General features: G+C 40.7%; 1 protein-coding gene across 2 annotated transcripts; it reads right to left on the bottom strand.

The window, feature by feature from the left end:
• Nucleotides 1-561: 561 nt before the first annotated feature.
• CYBB (cytochrome b-245 beta chain) lies at nucleotides 562-21798 on the bottom strand. 2 transcript variants are annotated; one of them, XM_081197599.1, is made up of 13 exons: nucleotides 21390-21798; nucleotides 19646-19741; nucleotides 17337-17447; nucleotides 13877-13961; nucleotides 12072-12217; nucleotides 9813-10003; nucleotides 8263-8392; nucleotides 7366-7458; nucleotides 5241-5494; nucleotides 4325-4487; nucleotides 2583-2729; nucleotides 1375-1499; nucleotides 562-1293 (listed from the first exon to the last, which is right to left on the bottom strand). In XM_081197599.1, exons 1-13 carry the CDS (start codon nucleotides 21432-21434, stop codon nucleotides 1167-1169), a joined length of 1713 nt encoding a protein of 570 aa, XP_081053725.1. In that variant the 5' UTR covers nucleotides 21435-21798; the 3' UTR covers nucleotides 562-1166. The 2 variants fall into 2 exon arrangements, with proteins under 2 accessions (XP_081053725.1, XP_081053726.1); XM_081197600.1 differs by lacking the exon at nucleotides 21390-21798 and adding an exon at nucleotides 21070-21088.
• Between the last annotated feature and the right edge of the window lie 770 nt (nucleotides 21799-22568).

Raw genomic sequence — 22568 nt, 5'->3', positions numbered from 1 at the left:
TGCTAAGACCCTCATGAAGCACTCTGCAAAGCAGCACATTGACCAGACAATCAACTGAACAGGTCACTTGATGTCATTGTGATGGTCACTGTGATGTCAGGTGACTGACTGGTGGGTGACCCCGCTCACATGTCAAATTTGGGGTATGGAAGAACAAGTCACTTTTCACTTGCTCTCTAAAAGCTGAAAGGGAGGTGGGACTGGACTCTTGGGGAGATAGCTCCAGAACCTAGTAAAAGATGAACTGAGTAATAATAAGCATCCTGCTTGACATATGCAGGACCCACAAAACCATAAGTCATGAGCAACATGAACATAATTAACAGTTGCAGATGCTTGAAAGTAAGAGATGATTGTACCACATAAATCGCCTGCCACACTGTGATAGGGTCAAACAAAGGTGTGCCTGAGAGAATATGGGATTAAGCATGACACTATATAACAAACTTGTATCATTGTAGAATTTCTCCATGATGTAGAAATGAGAGGAAATCTGTGAAACGTAATGTTTATTTTCATTTAAATTTGTTCACATTGAATCAGAAGGCTAAGAGACAGAAGGAAGTTGCAGGAATGTTTATTTATGTGGCTTGCCAAAAATAAACTTCAGTCAAGTGGAACTCTTGCCACTTTCAAAAATATGCAATGTCTCAGTTGAGCAATATATTTGACACTAGACACCACATCATGCCTCCATTTTAATGATTAAGGGTGATGGTTAAATAATAAAAACAAAAGTGGAATGTCTCTTGAAACTAGGACCTGAGGAGCACCTTTATGAAGTTTAAAACATAACCGTGACAAATACTTAAAATGTTCTAGTTCTTTGCAATTCAATCTTATTTATATAAAATAAATGAGAACAGAAATATAAAACCTGCAATGCAGTCCTATGAATGCCTACTCATTACAAAGTCCCATTAAGTTAACTGGAGCTTACTTTCAGATAAGTGTGTATAGGATTATAACCTAAGGCAGTCTAATATGCAATATTTGGTTTCTGTCAAATTATACAGAATGCAAAAGCCAAGGCAAGCAGATGTGGAACTTTTGGGGAAATTCCAGAGAGACAAGAGCTCAGTGTAGCAAAATTAAGACCCATAGTGCCCAAATACAAAGGATAAGATGCAGCTTTTCATTGGAAACAAACAAACATTTGAGTGTGTTCAAAAATTCTCTTTGTTGAATATGAAATGTATTCCTCGTGGGTCAGCTTCCGAATTGCTAATACACATCTTATTTAAGGTGTCAGCCAAGGCTTCAGGTCCACACAGAAAAACGCCAACCCTGGAACTGATAGCAAGAGAAATTATCAGATAAAGTATAGCAGCAAAAGTGAGGCCATATTCTGCAGGCACTATGGAACAAATTTACCTTGGATGCTGACTTGCAATTGTTTTGAACTCATTCTCCCAATTTGGTCTCCCATATAAGGTTTTCTGTTTCAAGCCTGTGATCACATCTTTCTCTTCATCATGATGCACCATGAAATGAGCAGCCTGGAAAAAGGAAGGCAAAGAATGTCCTTATTAGATAGTTGTAGGGTCCAGAGGGTAATAGCATGTGTGTGTGTGTGTGTGTGTGTGTGTGTGTGTGTGTGTGTGAGAGAGAGAGAGAGAGAGAGAGAGAGAGAGAGAGATACAGACTGATAAAAGATAGAGACAGAAACAGAGACAGACACCACCACCCCATACTCCTAAAATAGCAGAGTGAAGTTCAACAGTGGAACAACACAGCTCTAGCAGATGAACTAATATGAAATTGGAATAACTGAGTGAGGGGGGCCCTATTATGACTTGCAATATTTTGCATTTCCAACCATACACTTTGAGTGGAATTCAATGTAGCACTAAGGAGATTGTTCTATCAGGCAACCCTCCAGAGCAGATTTCAGGGAGATGTGGAAGCACATGCAATGGGGAGAGGCTGGAAAACCCCAAATCTCTACTGGGAGTTCTTGCACTATTTCCTGCTAGTGGAATGGGGTACTTGAATCTGGCCCATGCATTTATTCCTTCAATTACCACCAGGCAGCTCTTTTTCAGGAACTAACTGCATGTCATGTTAACTGTGTCCTGGCTCATTATATGACTTTCTTTTTTCTTTTTCTTTTTCTTTATTTAATATTGAGTGTACCCACCCCTATTTTTATTGGGGCCGCATATAGAGAGCTGTGATTACACACCTGAGATTGCAACAAAATCACCCCATGCTGCAATTACTAATGGGATGGGGAAGAAATCCCATTAGTGCCACAAATGAATGTTAGGAAAAGGCAGTTAATTTTGGGTCCCAGTCAAATGGGCAAGCAGGCCACATGACCATTCCATACACGATTCTGCTTTTGGTGCGCCATTGCAAATGCCCCCTTCAAATATTTGTGGTGGCATCTCATAACTAGAATCCAGCATGTGGCAGCCAGTAAAAGTGGAGTTAGATCTGACATCACTGTGAGAATAAGGTTTGCAGAAGTGTGTCCATGGGGTTTTTACTTTGGGGTGGGTGTGGGCAGAAGGACTGCTGTAACTACATTGTCTTCCCAAGAATCTAACTACTTGGAAAGGACTACAGCAGCAAGTTACCTGAAATTCATCCCAACCAGTCAGATAAATGTTGTAGCTGAGAAAGTCTGGATTATTCTTCTCCTGCAGTTGAGTCTCCACTGATTGCAAGAGGTCAGCAAACCATTCAAAGGCATGAGTGTCCCTGCAGAGCCAGTAAAAATAAATCTGGAAGGGGCAAGATGGAACTGGTTAGCATATTAGATTATGTGTTTAATTAGGCAATTTCATTCTCTTCCTTTTCCCCCCGCTCCAAAACCCCGAAGACATAAATGTAATTCTCTGGATTACCTCTGATGATCACATTGGTCAACAGTAAAGTATTATTGTAAGGCTACAATAATGACCACCTTTCATTGTCTAGGAAGAAGTAGAAGAAGCCCTTCAAAATTAACTGATTCCATGTGCACAGTGCAACTATGATGAGTAGACGTCCCTTTTTCTGCAGCATGAAGGATGACCTTCAGGCAAGGTGAGGGCAAAACTCAGACCTGACTCCAATGAGTAGCAAGGGGTAGTAGGCATTCTTCAAAATATTTTGTGCTGCTCTCATAGCTTTCATAGTATATTAAGGTCCTATAAAGCATTAATTAAATACTAGCTCAACCAAGAATGGTCTTTGCCACCATACGTTTTTCTGGAATTACCCTTAGCTAAGTAATTCTACTGCTTTATGGAAAAGACAAATGGGAACTGCAATAGTTATTAAAGTTGAATTTGGGGCTGTCATTCTATGATCTGAAGTATTTGATAACAGATATGTAACTATGATCCTAGGTTTTTTACCCCTGTTAAGATATTCTTGTTTATAAATGCCTCCCAAGGCATTTATATACCAGCAACATATATTATTGGTCACTGTGGGAAGTAGCTAGCCATATTTCTGTTACTTTATTGATATTATGACATTTTATTTACTGTCTTTTGTATGGGGCATGTTTTAATATTTTGTGCACTGATTATTTTTGAGTGTAAGTGATATGCACACATTTTAAAAATAAATATTTTGATACTCATCCCAAAACAGCACTCTGGTTGCATGCTCCAATAGATCTTGTAATTGCAGAGATTAGATTTAAAATGATAGAGGATGTCACTGTGTGCATATAAAGAGGGACCCACTGTGGAGTGAGACTGAGGTAGAGATGCTGCTGAATCTCTGCTGTCAGTTCTCCATGCTTGGATGTAGAAGTGAAAGTGCATCTACATGAACTAACAGTAGGGAGAGGGTTGAGTGTCATACTTTAATGCAAATTCACCTAAAACATACATGAGCTGAAATGCACCTGTCCTTTGAAATTCACTCGTCTTTGAATTTTGCAATGCCATACTTCCAGACAAATAATATACCCAAAAATATGTATATTTGGGGAAAGTATTGTAAATATGTATGAATTAGTAAAAACAGAAAATGCATAATTTTAGTGAAAGTTGCTTGCAAAAAAAGTGTACATTGGACAAAATTACATACAAAAATGTGCATATTGGGAGAAAAGTGCACCAAAATGCTGATAATTTTTTGAGACTGAAAAAAGAAGCAAGCTGATGCAGAAGTGTGGAGAAATGGACTTAAGAATGGGAAAGGGGCCAGTTTTGTTTATACGGACATAAAACTAATAATTTATAGTGTTTCACAGCACTATTTTCACACATAAAGATCTGAATCAACACTTGTCTTTATATACTTCCCAATCTCTGTTTCCATGCACTTTTCAGCACTAGGAAACAAGTGTCACATGCTTTGGTATATGTCAGGAACAAACCTTTTTGAGCTTTAGGTTTAAGGCATCATTGCAGTATTTGTACCACACAGACTTGAGGACTGATGCAAAAGGGGTGACCCCAATGCCAGCTCCAACCAACACCACGGTTTCATAACTGAATACATCTTCACTGGCAGTGCCAAAGGGGCCATCGACAGCTATCCTAGAACAGTGAGAACACAGTTAACAACAACTGGGACTGGCCCATGCATATACACTAATCACCCAATAGTTGCACAGGTCAGAGTCAAGCCAATCTTGCAGTGGCACTGTTCAGGGACTAGTTCCACTTGGTAGTCCTGGCCCATGAGACAGGGAGTAGCCTATGGACTGGGAGTTAGAGCAGCTACAAAAATAGCCCAAGGCATGCACAGGAGTAGGTTGCATGTACACTTAGGCCAGAGTGAACCCATCTTGTAAAAGTGCCTTTTTAGAAAACTGGTTTTTATGAACAGGCAAGGACCAAAAGTGACTGTGGTGTGCGGATCTAAGGTTAACAGACCACTAAGCCTAGCAACTGATAGCTCTCTCTACTTGGTTTCTGTGCTGGCAGGTTATAAAATCTGGTGTAAGAACAAGGGCATTGTTGTGCTCATCTCCCTGAGTCAGTCTGAGGCCTCAACCTCAGCACCAGGACTAACTGACCTTGTACAGTGTAACTGAGCCACTTGATGGAGATTATGCCATACTGACAATGGTGGGCAGCTGGTAGGAACGGTGCAAGATCCCCTTCCACCCCATTCTGTTGCATCCTATGGACCTTTTGTGTCCCTAGGAGCTTTATGGGCCAGCACAAACACACACTGGCTATTCCCTATAGTGAAGGTGATGCCACTACTTGCAGCACATCAGCAGCTTGAGCCAATCCACATAGAGGGTTGCAAACATTTTCATAGAATGTCTATTCTGCACATACTTGGGCAGTTTCCAAGCATCCTGGAATTCTTGCTTGTCACATCCACAGACTTGAAACAAGCGTTCTGTCCAGTCCCCAACGACCCGTATGTGGATGCTGAAGTAATCCTCTTCGGGGGCAGAAGTCAATGTGAAAGGGTGCCACTCCAGCATGGACACTGCAGGACACTGGACGAAAATGTACTGCCCAACTTCCATCTTGAAGCCCTTCTTCTTCATCTGGAGCTCATAGGTTTGGAAAGGATGCGTGACAACCTAGGATGCAGGAAGTAAAGCTCTCAGAACACCGGAAGGATGGGATGGTCCGAGCTTACATTAGGTCATCAGGATGGGTTTGCCGAAGGAATTGTGAAAAATGGTTGCAAAATCCTAAGCCCATTTACTCTCTAAAAATAATTATCTGACTGAAGAATTTAAGACAAACACTTTCCGAGTCTTGTGCTACATATATGATTAACTGTAGAGCTTTAGATATAGTGAAAAACTTATAAATACCGTATTTTTTGCTCTATAAGACTAACCTTTTCCCTCCTAAAAAGTAAGGGGAAATGTGTGTGCTTCTTATGGAGCGAATGCAGGCTGCACAGCTATCCCAGAAGCCAGAACAGCAAGAGGGATTGCTGCTTTCACTGCGCAGCGATCCCTCTTGCTGTTCTGGCTTCTGAGATTCAGAATATTTTTTTTCTTGTTTTCCTCCTCCAAAAACTAGGTGCGTCTTGTGGTCTGGTGCAAATACGGTAAGTTAGGGTGCGTCTTATAAAGCGAAAAATACGGTAAGTTATATCGATGGTTTGTAACATTTTGAGGCATCTTTCCAGCATTGGAACATAGCAGGCTCCCTCAGACTGTATGATGTGCATTGACCTGTAGTAGCTCTCCAGGGTCTCAGACAGAGGAGCTTCCTAGCCCTACCTTGCGATGCCAGGCAATGAACCCAGGACCTCCTGCATGCAAAGCAGATGGTCTCCCATTGACCTATGACCCTTCCCCCCAAGATGGGATTCAGTTTCTCCGGAGGATAAATGGGGATTTTTTCTTCTCTCAGATATTAGTATCAGGTTGTGTCCAGGTGTCAGCTGCATGTTTGAAATTCATTCTGATTTATTTGCAGGTTGGCTATATGACATCCTCTCAAGCATATTTCTAAATGCAGAAAGGCCAGGGGTTTTTGTTGTTGTGCAAATCTTCTTTAGTTAAAGAACCCACATTTGCCAGTATGCAAACAAACCCCACCCACAAAATAGCAAAAGTCTGGAAGTGCCTTTGGTCCCAACTATTTATTTTTCATGCCTACCCTTTCTCCCATAGGAGTTCAGGACAGCTGACAAGAAATATAAAAATGCAGCCAAAAGCATTAACAGTTAAAACAGCATCAACAATAAAATGCTGCACTGCAGGCAATACTTGGCAATATCTATATATATCAATTTTTTAATATAATTATTCTATCATTGCATTGACTTAAATACTTGGGAAGTAGAGGAACAAAAATAATTGCTCTACTATAGTTTTCAATGGAATTTACTTTAAGGATTGCCTGGAAACAGCGGAGACTGAAAATGCCCTCCATTAGCTGACAGCACTGTGACATCACAGTATAGATTTCCCAGTGATTACTGATCAAACTGCAGCCATTCTGCTGGGGTTTCCTTTCTGCGTTTTTTGATACGTGCAAACTTTTAAAGAAATAGCTAAGGAAACTAATTTGTGATGCCATAATCCTGTTAGCCAATAGGCCCATAACCTCGAACATTTCTTTGATAAAAATAGGGATGTCCTAAGGAAAAGCTGGACATTCCGGGATCAAGTCAGAAACTGGGATGTGTTCTGTAAATCCAGGACTGTCGCTGGAAAATAGGGACACTTGGAGGGACTAGTCTCTCACCAGGACTGTAACTTTCATGTAAATTTAATGTACATTTTAATGAAAACTATAATAGAGCAATGGTTCTTTTTTCTACACATATTGACTGCATAAATGCAGATAACAAATTCTGAAATTTAGGAGACATTCCTATCAACTTTAGGTGACATTCCTATAATCCTGGAGTTACTCTATGGTAACTCCAGGATGAATAACGCTTTAAGTGAAGTGAAACATGCAAGCTGATTTATATCACTCTTACCTTTGTGATAACAACTTTTTGTTGGGATCGCCAAAACCGTACCAACCGTTCAAAGACGTATAGAATCATGGGGCCTATTACCCATTTCCAAGTCTGTCAACAGAACAGGAAGAATTAAGGAAGCAAGGACAGGAAGGAATGTATGAAATTCTGTTAAATAAATATAAGGTTGCATTATGCATGCAGGAACTGGTTTCAGCAATTAACTCGGAGGGCTCATTGCACCACAGCCAATGTTCACAAGAGCTTCTGCAAGTGCTTTGTCTCTTTAGAAAGTTACTTTGTTCACAATGGGCTGATTTCTAAAATCTATTCCTTTTAAGAGAGTTCTTAAAGGTAAAGGGACCCCTGACCATTAGGTCCAGTCATGGCCGACTCTGGGGTTGCGGCGCTCATCTCGCTTTATTGGTCGAGGGAGCCGGCATACAGCTTCCAGGTCATGTGGCCAACATGACTAAGCCGCTTCTGGCGAACCAGAGCAGCACACAAAAACGCCATTTACCTTCCTGCCGGAGCGGTACCTATTTATCTACTTGCACTTTGACATGCTTTCAAACTGCTAGGTGGGCAGGAGCAGGGACCGAGCAATGGGAGCTCACCCCATCGCGGGGATTCGAACCGCCAGCCAAGAGAGTTCTTACTCTTCACTTAATGTTTAGAGTTACTCTTGAAAGTGCACATCTATTATATCTTTCCTTTTCATCAGTAAATACATACAAATTTACTGAATGTGTGAGAATTACTAATTCTTGACCTGGCTGGGCCCTGAGCTATTGACATTACTCTTGCCCTATCAGGTGGTAATCTAACTGCTAAACATTCCCATTAAGATCTTCAGTGGTCTCAGTGCCTAGATTTTTAAAACAAGCAAGCAAGCAAGCAAACAACAGATCATACCATAGGAGGATTTCCAGAAAACTGTGGTTTAGGACATGAAGGTATTTCCCCCCAGAGGGTGTAATTCTTGGCACAGGTATCTGGATCATGGACACTCAAACTATCTGGAGTCTGTTTACGTACAATTTTTCTGGGAACAACAGCAAAAATCAACATGAGCAATGTTGATAATGGATAATAGCCAAAATTAAAAGTAATTACTTTCATATCATAAGATAAAATATATTCAGTTTTATTTTGTAGGCATAGCATGTATGTTCTGCTTTTTGTAAAGTGCAATTTTAGGAAGGTTAATTCTGAGACACAAATCCTAGTTCAAATCATCTGCAGTGTGGATGCATTCTTTGATTGATGAAGAATATAGACTGCAGAAGTTCATTGGTAGTAGACGATGGAATATATCAACACTGAAAGATGAGCAAATGAATGGACCTCTGAGGTTGTGGATGACATTATTAGATTCTCCTTCCACCCTGGCCTTTGATACCTGAGGCAGGTGTTTTCAGGGCCCACCCTGTTCCTATGATCATAATATGTTTTGATTTCTTTATAAGATTGAATTTTTGAACTGCTGTAACCCATCCTGGAACCCTTTGATGAAGAGTGAGGGAAATAATAATAATAATAATAATAATAATAATAATAATAATAATAATAATAATAATAAATGTCCTGTAATGATATCCCCAAGTCTACTCTGGCAACACTATTACAGGACTTAATAATGTCCCCCACAAGTTAAGAGGTTCATTAGCTTGCTCATCTTCCAATGTCATTTATGCCATTATCTGCCAACAATGCTCTTCTGCATTCTACATAGGACAAACAGGTCATTCTCTATGCAAAAGAATAAATTGACCCAAATCTGAAATCAGAATGGCAATATCAAAAAACCAGCAGTGGTAACATTTCCACCTCCCTGAAGAAACCTCAGAGGGGTTCTATCGTTTGTGGATTAAGTCAAGACAAATAATTTTATCTTTCTACATGCGTTGTCTAACTTGTATCAGAATGTCAATGACTGTTTTATGTGTGCCTGTGAATTGCCACTGTTAGTAGCAGAATAAAGATCACTATGTGTGCTGTCTGCATTTCATTTCCTTCTGATCTCCTGCAACCATGTGTATATGTCTGACGAACTGGACAGTTGTCAATGAAAGCTTTTGCTTCATTTCAGCTCAGTAAGTGCACTGATCATCCTCCTTATCTGCCAACTTGAATAAAATATTGGGGGGCCCAAGTAAACCCCACCTGCATAATCAATCAAAAGACACAGCACACCACCCTATTTGAATGGCAATGCCCATCAGCTTGGGGGGGGGGTGCCCTCCTCAAATATTTTGTAGGAGAGACTGAAGGGACCTTAGCCCCTAGGAGTTGGCTCCTATGTCTGGTTGTTAACATTTAGCTGGAAGAAGAGTTCTCTGACTGAATCCAGAGAACAAATTCATTGTTCTGTGATCTTTAGCTAGTCCTAATAAAGGTACTCTGACTCCATCTCCATCTAGTTATTTAGTGGAGTATCAAAATAAATACCGGTAGATACTTACCCAACTCCATGGATGACGAGACCAGCAAAAAAAATAATGAACAGATGATGGGTGAACCAAAATACTTCAAAGTATGACCTTCGAATGGTTTTAGTAGATGATGTGATAATTAAGATTAGACACAGTGTAATGATAACACCAGTGAGGCCGGCCAGGGTTGTGAATGCTACATAGAGACAACCCACAGGGCTCTGTGAACAGAAAAGTATGGGAACGTAAGCAAATATTTCACCACTGAATTGTGCAACATCTCTTTCTTCAAGACAGCTGAGGGAATAAAGTTCTACATGAAAAACAATTGATTATGCTTATTTATTACATATATTTCCTGCTGTTCCTCCCAAAGGAGTGCAGAGCAGCAAACATATCCACAATCTTTTAAAATAAAAAGTATTCTAAAAAGCTACAGTTAAGATCAGTGGCGTAGCGTGGGGGGTGCAGGGGGGGCCGACCGCACCGGGCGCAACATCTGGGGGTTAGGGTTAGGGGGCGCAAATCCACGGGTTAGGGGGCGCAAATCCACGGGTTAGGGGGCGCAAATTACTTGCCTTGCCCCGGGTGCTGACAACCCACGCTACGCCACTGGTTAAGATATCTGAAAATGGGTACACTTTAAAACATTCTCTCATCCCGTAATCTCAGGGATGCCTAGGCAAACAGGAATGTTTTCAAATTCCTCCTGAAAGTTAATGATGTTGGTGACAGATGCACTTCACCAGGAAGGGTATTCCACAAATGGAGAGCCACCACTGAAAAGTCCTTGTCATTTGTCAGTGCTGTGTGGGGAGCCCTTGGAGGCCGTACCATCAACAAGGCCCCACCTTCTAACTGTAGGGTCCAAGATGGCTGAAATCAGTGGAGGCGCTCTCTTAGCTACTTGGGTCTCATGCTATTTAGGGCTTTATATGCTAACACCTTGAATTGGCCACCACTGTGGTGTTTTCAGAACCAGTGACACATGTTCCTATTGAGCTGCCCCACTTACCAATCTAGCTGCTGCATTCTGCACTAGCTGTAGCCCCCATAAAGTCTTCAAGGGCAGCCCCATGTAGTGTGCATTACCATAGTCCAAGCAAGGAGGTCACTAGAGTACGGATACCTGAGGCCAGGCTATCCGGGGACAGCCACAGCTGGAGACCCAGCCTAAGCTTAGCATAAGCACTCCCTAGCCACTGAAGGCACTTGAAACTGACAAGTGACAAGTTAGAATCCAGGATTACTCCCAGATTTCAAACCTGTTCCTTCAGGGAGGTGCAGAACAGACATCTAATTCCCAGATATGCCCACAACGCTTGCATCTTATCATGATTCAGTTCCAGGTTATTTCCCCCATTTGTCACTGCTTCCAGACACTTGCCCAACATCTTCACAGACTCTCCTGAGGTCTGGAAACCAAGCCTTATGAGGAGTGGTTGAAGGAACTGGGTATGTTTAGCCTGGTAAAGAGATGACTGAGAGAAGATATGATAGCCATCTTCAAATATGAGAAGGGCTTGTCACGTGGAAGATGGAGCAAGCTTCTTTTCTCCTGTGCCTGACACTATAACCCAATGGATTCAAGTTACAATAAAGGAGATTCCGACTAAACATTGGAAAGAAATTTCTGACTGTAAGAGCTGTTTGATAGTGGAACAGACTCCCACAAGAGGTGGTGAACTCTCCTTCCTTGAAGGTTTCAAAGCAGAGGTTGGATGGCCATCTGTCAAGGATGCTTTAATTGAGATTCCTGCCTTGCAAGTGGGTTGGACTAGAAGACCCTCTGGATCCCTTCCAACTCTACAATTCTATGATTCCAGTGGAAAGGAAAGATACAGCAGTGTGCCACCAAAATACTGATGACATTGCTCAAAATGCCTGGATGACAGCTCCCAATGATTTCATATTATAGATGGTAATTGGCAGATGAGACAGAATGAAACCTTGTGGGACCCCACAGTCCCCAAGCCATGGTTCTGATCAATGGTCTCCTAGTACTACTTTCTGGTAGCAACCCTGCAGAACCAGTGTAATAAAGTACACCCAACTCCCATTCCTTGAGTCATTCCAGAAGAACATCATGGTCCTCAGTATCAAAAGCTGCTAAGAGGTCAAGGAGAACCAACAGGGTCACATTCCCCTGATGGTCATCAATCAGGGTGACCAAGTCTGTTTTGATGCAAACAGCATTATAATGGAACAGCAGTAGTTGCAGAAGGAAAGAAAGTTATCTCTCTGCAACCACCACCAATTAATTGTTTCTCTAGAAATGTGATTGCTTACCGAAAATTTAGATCGTGCAAAATTCAGGTAAGAGTCTCCAGGAATATCCCCCAAATCAGACAGCGCAGTCTTAAGGGTTCTTTGCTCTTCAGTGCGAGCATCCACCAACCGTTCAACATTAAATAAATGTGCAATTGTATGGATTGCTTAAAAATAAAAACATAAAAACATATCCAAAAGGTGTGAGAATAATGTAGTACAGGGGTAGCCAAAGTGCTGCTCTCAAGATGTTGTGGACTACAATTCAGATTCATTTGTTTGTATCTGGCCATCAGACAATCACAAAACATAAATTTATAGCAATATGAAACAAACACAAGGTGACATCAACAGAAGTTTAATCAGATCTAAATAAACCACAAGACAGCAAATGTCAAATACCTATTTTTCCTGACAGATGTTATGACATGCCCCTTTCAAAAGGAAAGATTGCTCCTATTTTAAATGAATTTTTAAAAGTAAAATGGGAGGAGATGAAATGAATTCATGCAAATCTGAATAAACTTATACAAAACTTAAATGAATGGAAGCATAAAAAACCCTCAAAATTCTGACAAGGCACGGCATTCTCTTTTAAGAATTTTCTCCTCTTATCAGTTACTGCAGGTAGAAAATGTGCAGCCTTTTATCTTGTCCACAAAGTAGATGTGCTCCATGAGTTTGCAATTTAATTCCTCCATCCCTGACTGCTGGCGATGCTGACCGTGACCCTTCAACAGATTAATTACGGTAGTTAACCCTGTGCTGTAAGGATTGAGGGACAGCCCAAAGACCATTTGGGCAGAATGAGAATATTTGGTGTTAACTTAGTCCTTAGTTATGCTCCCATCTCGCTCAGAAACATAGATTTGGAAAAAGTACAAGTGACAAACCTTGGTATTCTTAGGTTGCATTCACATGGCTGTTTATTCCGTTTTCACAATGTTTCCCTAACTGTGCATTTCCACATTATATTTAAGTTTTTGCACAACCATAAAGCCACTTCCAGCAAGTTTAGCACCCATTTCCATACTATTTGCAAACAAGATTTTTTTCCTGGAAGAAAGTAGCACAGAAATGAGCACTAAATTTGCACTATCTTTCAAAATAGTTCCATAAGTGGCTTTTACATCATGTGATGGTCCATCATGTGGAATTTAACAGGGAGAAGTTATGAAAACAGAATAAACAGACATGTGATTACAGCCATTGGTTCTTAAACTGTTTCTGCTCTACCCCTCCCCCACATCTGCTGCCCACCACAGCTGCCAGCAACAGCTTTAACTAGACCTCAGCACTTAATAATATTCAGTGGGACTTTCAGGTGTCTGTCTTAGGCAGAAGTGAAAGGAAGTAAGAATAAGAACTTTCAGAGTCAACAAGTGCACTTACTGTGCAGGGAATATGACATGACAAAGGTAGGGGAACTGATTTTACCAGTTTAGTGCTAAAGTACTGAACCTGCTGAACTGTAAGTGTGAGAGTACGGCCTAGTGGGCTTGTATCTGGGTCCCTACCCTCTCCCTCCCCCCTTCATTTTGTATTTCTAAATGTGATGGAAATAGCTATGGAGGGTCAGGATTCCTATGTTTTTAAAGGTTTAAATCAAGCTCTGGTGACTTGCAGCACTTAATAAATAAATGTCCTTATTATTTAGAAAACACTTACTTTCTTCCCAGCCCCAATATTTTCTAGAAACGATTCCACTGACACCTTCCTTCACCTTCTGACCCTTCACTTTCTGAACCCTTCCTGCAAAATGCTACACTCATAGGAGTCACTAAAACCAACAATGCTTCTTCCTAATTCAGTTTCAGAACACTTACTGGTATGGAGTGCAATCGCCCAGGCCACCAGCTTGTGAAATGTGAGGTTCCTGTCCAACTGTCTTCTGACACGTACTGAGCAGCACTAGCAATTTAAAAGAGGAAGTGTGAAGAGATTAACCTAAGCCTGGAACATTCTGATGAGATGCTTATTGGGGAAAAAGGCTACAAACCATTTGTTTACCTGCCTTTAACTGATTACATACATTTATTTGCATATTACCAAGTTTCAGCAGAGATCCCGTTGGTGAAAGAAGCGTGAACGTACAATTTGATAAACAAAGCTATTTCTTGCTAGAATAATAACAACAAAGTGGCTAAAAACCAGCTTGGTATGTTAACAATGTAATATGGAGATGAAGTTGTTGCAAGAGAGTATGCTTGCTTATTCTGGATTCCAAGCTGGGGGTTCAGAAAAAAACTGCATTCACCAAGCCAGAGAAGCCAGCAAGTGTTCCCTTGTCTTCTGACTCAAATTTTTACTATAAAAACAGTGAAGAAGCAGTACATTCCCACCTTTTCAGAATAAATTATTCTGCCACCTTGGCGGGGCAGGGGGAGTGAAGTAACCAATTCATACCAGTCATGTAATATCTTAATTAAAAGAAGATTCTTTGTAAAATCAAATACTGAAGTAAGAAAATGAAAGCCTATATTTACACGCTATTATTCAGTCTTGAATTAGATGATATACTATTTTTTCCCTAAAGAGTTCCAATGGGGATTTTCATCACAACGCAGAATTATCCCTTGCTGGGAAACATAACAAACTGATATTTCACTCATAGCTGATAATTGTTTTAAAGTGCATGTTTACATTAAAGGAGTGCCTTCTCCCATATGAACCTGCTGATGGACAAAGACCATCCTCCAGGGCTCCTTGCCTCCCGGTCTGAGGCTGGTGGCAGCTGAGGAATGAACTATCTCGGTTGTGGGCAAGATAGAACTGTCTCTCTACAGAGTCTCCCCAGGTACCTTTCTTCTCTTTACAGTGCCAGGCAAATACATTTTGACCCTCACAGGCTCTGAAAACAGTTTTAACTACCATTAACTTTGCATATATTAGGAGACTGAGAGGAGATATTAACTTTGCATATATTAGGGGACTGAGAGGAGATATGACATCTTCAAATATCTTAAGGGGTATCACATGGAATAGGGAGCATGCTTGTTTTCTCCTGCTCTGGAGGGTAGGACTCGAACCAATGGCTTCAAGTTACAAGAAAGGAGATTCTGACTAAACATTCAAAAAAACTTTCTGATGGTAAGAGCTCTTCAGCAGTGGAACAGACTCCCACAAGGGGTGGTGGACTCTCCTTCCTTGGAGGTTTTCAAACAGAGGTGGATGGCCACCTGTCATGGATGCTTTCATTGAGATTCCTGCATTGCAGGGGGTTGGACTAGATGGCCCTTGGGTCCCTTCCAACTCTATGATTCTATGATTTTATATATCAGCCGATTCCTTGTTGTTTTACAGTCTGAACTGTATCTTATGGTTTTGCATGTAATGGTTTTTGTATTTCTCTCTGTAAACCAGCCTAGAACCTTTTGTTGAAGGGTGATATCAAAATCTAGTAAACAAACAGACAGGGTGCTGAATGAACGGCCACAATTTGTCAACCCATGGATTGTAAGGACTGAGCAACAAATGAGAATCTGAGAGGGTGGATATTTGGTGTTAATGTAGCCATTATTTCTGCTTTTGTCTCATTCAGTAAAGAAAATCTTATTGGAAAATTTAGTAGTTACTTGTGAAAGTAGAAGTGAAATTAATCCCAAAGATTGGAAAAAGAGCTGTTTTCCCCATAGTTCTGCCAGTAAAGGAAGTTTCTTGATTTAGCTTGGACAGATATCGAGTAATATGGCTGCTTTGGTCGATGGTATTTAGAAGCTGCTTTGCTAAAACTAAGAAGAATCTTATTCCATGCAACTCTGCTAAGTTAAATGCATACTGTGTCTTTTTGCGTTCAAGATGACGCTGGAAAAATGAAGGCTTAAAACAAAACAAAAAAGCACACACAGTGCATGACTATCTCTTTCTTTGCTACGCTATCTTATAAAGAATGGACATATTTGATCCAATCCAGTAATTTCTTGTAGCCAGATCCTAAATTTGCTAAGTGTGTTCCTCTGTATGCAGAGCTGATATCACCACTTAAGTGAATGAGGAAGCCCACTTATGGGGGGCAGTGGAGCTTGCATTACCAGTAGCTGATACAACTAGTATGGTCTTGCTGATCTGACTATTTGTTTTTGTAATGAAGACATAATTGTTGATGAACTGAGCATGTTTGCTTTCTTATATATGATTTCTTAATTTATGTGTGTCAGTCCTGGGTTAATGATAGATTTAACAAGCTCAAAAGTAATCAAAACAATTGGGGGGGGGAAGGGAATAAAGTGAAGAAAGAGTGATGAGGCAGGAATACTATTTCCTATAAGAACTACAGTGGCTGGACTCCCATGAGATACTGGGTGCTTATTACATTACAGTGCAAGTTACAGGCAAATGTTGCCTAATTATCAGGCAGAGAATTTCTTTTTGCCCAAGAGAAGAATCCATCAAAGCACACCACTCTTCTGGAAAGCACTGTAATCAAAACAGTCCAATGTATTTTCCTTACCTGTTTCATATTTCTGACTTTAAGGTCACCCTTGGCATTCCAAAATAATGTGACAGAGAATTCTCACTCTAACATTTAAAGGTATGAATATAAGTTGTTGTTTTTTAAAAACTTTGCATCCAAAAACATAACTTGTGAATTCAAAAGTTTATTATCAGTAGTGGATGGCACACTGGGGCAGCGGGGCTCATCTGACCTCTGATTTGCACTGCACCAACCTCATTGCTTCTTCACCACTCCCTCTCTGCTTCTCAGTAAGGTTGAGTGATGCAACCTACTGAAAGTCAGGTGAAGATTGGGCCACCACCCCACCTTTGACTTCTGCTAATGTTTAACATGCTGGTGTACTTGCCAGCAAAGTGTGATTGCAGCTTCCCTTTGTGTGCATGCTGGCTGCAGGGCAATGTACAGCTCGTAATAGGCCCGGGGCAGATGGGAAATGTAGGTCCCATTTCAATAATCTTTACCAAAGGGTCCCCCTTTGCCTCTAACCAGGAGGACACAGAGTAGGTCTTCTCAAAATTGTAGCCCCCCCCGCCCCCGTTCTGTCCTGGCTGGCTGTCAGTGCATGAAGCCAACTGTCTAAAAGCAGTAATATCTGGGGGTTTTCTTGACAGAGAACAAACATATTTTGAAAGCTCTCCTGCATTTTGTGTCAACAGGACAGAAAGAAATATGAATCAATACTGAATGTTCTCATACTTTCATCACAGAAACAAGATCAGGTGAATATGTTCACAGATGCTTCATTCATTGTAACAAAAGTTGCACTGAACAAGCACAATTTTGTAGGTTGCTTACTATCACTAGCAATGGAAAATACTTCTCCATCTTACCGCACTGGAGCCTCTGAGGAAGGAAAGCAGATTTCGACAGACAGGAAGCAGGATCAGCATGCAGTTGAAATTCAGGCATGCTGCAGGTGCCCGAGCCAGGGCCAGGAAAGGCTAAAATGTAAGACAACAGGATTCAAATCAACTAAGCAGCATTATCTGAAGAATAAATTGGAAGAGAGGTAGAAAACTAATCTGAACCTTTATGTTCCTGGTACACCAACGTTAAGGATGCCAGACCAGTATATATGAACGTGAAGAAAATGAGAATTGGACTAAATGGAAGGACAGATCGTCTATTGCAAAATGGTTTATAGAAAGCTAATTTACATGATCAGATTTAGCAGAAGATAACACGTCTAGTCAACTGGTTACCACAGGTGAATTCCATACCTCTAATGGAGGCAAGAATATTACCTGGTAAATTGCCACCTCAACTGGTGGGGTGAATTCATTTTAAGTGAGCCCAGAATGAAACATTTCCTTACAGTATTCACCTCAAAAAAAAGGTTACCTTTCTTTTGAGATGGGAAGGGAAATAACTAAAAGCACATTCTTAAGCAGAAGGGGGGGAATCTTACCAGGCACCCCCAAAAATCCATTCTCTTCTTTGCACTCCATTTTGATGTACCTTGAAGTTCACCCCATTGAGGTAGTCCAATACATTTTGCTGCCTGAGGCAGAAATGCTCCTCCTGACACCCAGGCCCCAAGTCAAGGTAAACAGTACCCAAGGCAGGACAAGTTACTTTTGGCACTTGAGGCATAAAATTCCAAAAGTTACTCTCACTGTGAGTGAATACATAATACAGTGGTACCGTGGGTTAATAACTTAATTCATTCTGGACGTCCGTTCTTAACCTGAAACTGTTCTTAACCTGAAGCACCACTTTAACTAATGGGGCCTCCCACTGCCGCCGCACGATTTCTGTTCTCACCCTGAAGCAAAGCTCTTAACCCAAGGTACTATTTCTGGGTTGGCGGAGTCTCTAACCTGAAGCGTCTGTAACCTGAGGTACCACTGTAATAATAAAATAATTAATAATTTGCTTCCCTTTCATATTGCCCCAAATAAGCTACTTCACTCTGCTTACCAGTGGGGCCAACCCTGCTCTCCCCATACACACACACACACACACACACACACACACGCTTGTGTTGCAAGCTTTGAATGAGTGACTACATGTGAATGAATTTTATTCTCTCTGTGTTTGGTTTCTTTTTGTCCCACTGGGGAATTTAAACCTGTTGTAATGGCACAGACACTTGGACAGGAAATATTTTCATATGCTAAGTGTGATATTTCTCTTTGTTTAGTTTTTAATTAAAAACTGTTTTGGAAGATGATAAAATTGAAAAATACTGTCTCCACACCAAGGCTGGGGAACCTGTGGCCCTCCAGATATTGTGAGACTACAACTCCTATAATCCTTGACCACTGGCCATGCTAGCTGAGTCTGATAAGAGTTGCCTAGACCAACAACATCTAATTTGATCTTAGAAGAATCATGAAGGTGAACCTTTGCATAATGTTCCTACAACTGATCTCTGGAGGCCTTGCCAAATCACCACAGTCATTTCCAAATAACAAACATCTTTTTGAGAGTCACAGCTGACTTGGTAGTTGATTCTGACAAGAAGTGAGAGAAGAAAATGGGAAATGGAAGCAAGGAAGGGAAGTGGCCATACTGGAACTTCTATGATTGCTTAAAAGTGAATGGGTGGGAACATACCGGACTGCTATATTTTTGAATAGTCAAGTTGAAACCACGATTGCTCTAGGATTACCTGTTTATTGGTCATTTATCCCAATTTGTTTACAGGGAGGTTATATGATGTCATGTCAATCAATTTTTCCTCACATTTCCCATGCATTCTTAGAGTTGCCTGGAAACCACCTACAGTTAGGGGTGGGGGAGCCATTACTATTTTAAAAATTATGATACTGCTTCATATGTCTAGTGCAGATGGAGTCTGTGTCTAACTCAGAATAGGTCCTATTGAATTCAGTGGGGCTTACTTACAACCCAGTTAAGGAGGCCTGAGATGCAGCATAAATTAACATTCTTTTGACAGAGGTACAGTAAATATACATCAGTGTACAGTAAATACACAGCGTTTCCATGCGCTGCTCTGGTTAGCCAGAAGCGGCTTAGTCATGCTGGCCACATGACCCGGAAGCTGTACGCCGGCTCCCTTGGCCAATAAAGTGAGATGAGTGCCGCAACCCCAGAGTCGTCTGCGACTGGACCTTTACCCTTTACCTTTACCTTTACCCTTTACCTTTACAGTAAATATGCATCTAGTACTTACCCCAAGAAGTTCTCTTGTATAGATGTATTCCCTTCCAAGGTCATATACCAAGTAGTACCACCAGAAGAGGAAGATGTTTATAGCCAGCCACACAATCTGAAGGAAAAAAATGTATGATCTTAATTTATTTTCAGTTGCTGAGAAATCAAGAGTTTAAACTGGAACACTTAAACTGGAACACTTTTGAGTCTGTTTTTCCTAGGAAACAGAGTGTTTATTATTATTATTATTATTATTATTATTATTATTATTATTATTATTATTATTATTAAACCACCCACTCATTAAAAAAAGAAATCATGGCAACTTACAATAAAATAACTGAAACAACATAAAATACAGAACAAATGATCAGAACTGGATCAAATTAATTTTCTAAAATTATTTGGCAAAGGGAAATGCTCACAATACCCTTGGGAATCAGCTAGGATCTCAACTGCACTGACAATTGCCCTAGGAGCTGGGACAGTGGGTGATGGTGGTAGCCATTTGCATTTTCAACAATGCCCAATGACACAGCATCGCCACATCAAGGGTGTTATTAAATGCTGGTGCCAACTTTCCTGGCATGGAAGGCCACCCTGCTGCCACCCTACGAAGCCCATTGATGCAGAAATTTGTTTCTCCAGAGAAAACTTTACAGAAGTCTTGTTAAATGTGGAACTAGCCCTGAAACACCCATGGTTATGAGGAAATCTTCCATGTTCTGGTAAATACTCCTTTCTCCAGTCATAAATCATACCAGTTTTTAACATGAGACGAGCACAACTTTTCAAAGATTTGTCAAAACTAGTTTGATCATCTCAGGAATTTTGACATCAATTCTTGTTCAACTTAATCTAAACAGTCTGATAATTATCAGTTCCATGTGATCACTGTGCATATTAAACAATGAGATTGTTATTTAATAAAAAATTTTAAAATGTAAGTGGTAAATTGCAAATTAGGGATAGTATATATTTCATGTGCAGTGTAGCCCCCCCCATTTATTTATCACCTTTGTAAGAATTTTTTTATTAAAGTGATGTTCAGTTCCAGAACATACACAAAAGTTACTTATATTTAAAACCAAGTGCATAAAGAAAATACTGTACAAGAACATAAAAATTGTATTTAAAGCTACTCATTCGTGTACAACACAGATTCTAAAAGTTCATACATAATTCTACTTTCTGAGACTTTGAGACGCTTCTATTATTCATGGCTAGATTAATCGCATTAATGGATTTTTGGTTGGAAGGTAGCATCAAGATTCAAGAACATCGTCAGAAAGGTGGAAAACTTCTGTAAGACTTCTGTATGCTGTGGTTTCCATGCCTGACATAGTTTACCGCCCCTTCCTATTGAATATTTTGTTATTTATTGATTGCCTTTGATCAAGCTAAACTGACTAAATATTTTTAAAAGCTACAATATTTTCTTACATTTCAGTTCAATGTTGTTGTTTTTTCACAGACCAAACCTTCTTATGCAAGCCTTTAGATGAATCTCCTTGTTCTGAATGCTTGCTTTCCATCACATTAAGGATGTGTATCTAATGCTGGTCACGCACAGAATAAATCCACTGAGGTACATTAATTTCAGAGTGGAATGTAGTTGGATACAACCCAATGCCTTTATTTTAATTTTTTTATCTATTTTAAAAAACACCTTTTATTGATGAAGAGGTTTGCATGAAAATAAACCAATGTCAATCACTGTAAGAAAGAAAAATAGTATTATTAAAAATTATTATTGTACTTACAATGACAAATATGGAAAGTCCCTCATTTTCTATCCAGTTGCCCATTCTGATCGCTGCTTGAGAGACACTGAACAGATCCTTCTGAGGTATGTGAGTTTTGGGGACTTTCCCCGCACAGGAAGTGAATGCTTACAGGCTTGCCACAGCCTATTTCCCTATTTCGGTTTGCATGCAATTAGCTAATCACTTATACATCATACATGTTTCTAATGTCCATCCTTTTCACATTAGTAAAATGAATGAAAGGAATTGTTGAATGAAAGGAATTGTGGGAATGAAGGTGCTTGTTTCCTCCTATAGTCAATGGCTTGGATTGTGTTGCTCATTTGGTGTGGGGCAGGGAAGAGGATTTCCACCAACTCCACCCTCCATCTGCAGCCTTATGCACACCATCCAACACCATCCAACCCCTGTGCCAGCCGCAAGCAGATTTTGATATAAACTTTTGAGTACAGTAACATAAATGGTTCCATTCTTAAGGAAATCAGCCCTGAGTGCTCACTGGAAGGACAGATCGTGAAGCTGAGGTTCCAATACTTTGGCCACCTCATGAGAAGAGAAGACTCCCTGGAAAAGACCCTGATGTTGGGAAAGGTGGAGGGCACGAGGAGAAGGGGACGACAGAGGATGAGATGGTTGGATAATGTTCTCGAAGCTACCAGCATGAGTTTGACCAAACTGCGGGAGGCAGTGGAAGACAGGAGTGCCTGGCATGCTCTGGTCCATGGGGTCACGAAGAGTCGGACACGACTAAGCGACTAAACAAACACAACAACATAAATGGTGCAACACTGGGAACTGCTGTCACCTGATAATTTGTTGTATCAGGCAAGTTCACTGCTTAATTCCCTGACTCCCTCCACCCTGAGCTTCAGAACAATGGTGAGATAAAAGATAACTTAATCTTCTGAATTCTACTTTTGTTGCACCTTCATTTATGCACAAAGGAATTTTTCTTAGTGTCTACTTCCCAGGAATTTGAAGTAGCCTCCTGCAATACACACATCCATATAAATGGATCAGCAGTTGTGGAGGCTGAATTGCCCTAGGTGCCAGGTCTGGGCCTCTAAGACATCCCATCCCACCCACACCCACCTCCGCAACCAGACAGCTGCCCCAGCCAGTGCTGTGATGGACAGGAAAATGCAATGCCTAATTCCTCTGCTGATCTGGAAGCAT

The sequence above is a fragment of the Podarcis bocagei genome, assembly GCF_964188305.1.
Source record: "Podarcis bocagei genome assembly, chromosome: 6".
NCBI classification, from domain to species: Eukaryota; Metazoa; Chordata; class Lepidosauria; order Squamata; family Lacertidae; genus Podarcis; species Podarcis bocagei.
The sequence above is the reverse complement of the archived record's forward strand: the minus strand, read 5'-3'. Positions and strand labels throughout refer to the sequence as shown.

Bases quoted from the DNA above. Each gene is read 5' to 3' on its own strand.
- CYBB (XM_081197599.1), bottom strand. From the start codon at position 21,434: ATGGGCAACTGGATAGAAAATGAGGGACTTTCCATATTTGTCATT. The intron at 7,459-8,262 runs GTATGATCTGTT...TTCTGTTGACAG, and splicing joins TTTCTGGAAATCCTCCTATG to ACTTGGAAATGGGTAATAGG. The intron at 5,495-7,365 runs GTAAGAGTGATA...CCTGCATCCTAG, and splicing joins AAAAAGTTGTTATCACAAAG to GTTGTCACGCATCCTTTCCA.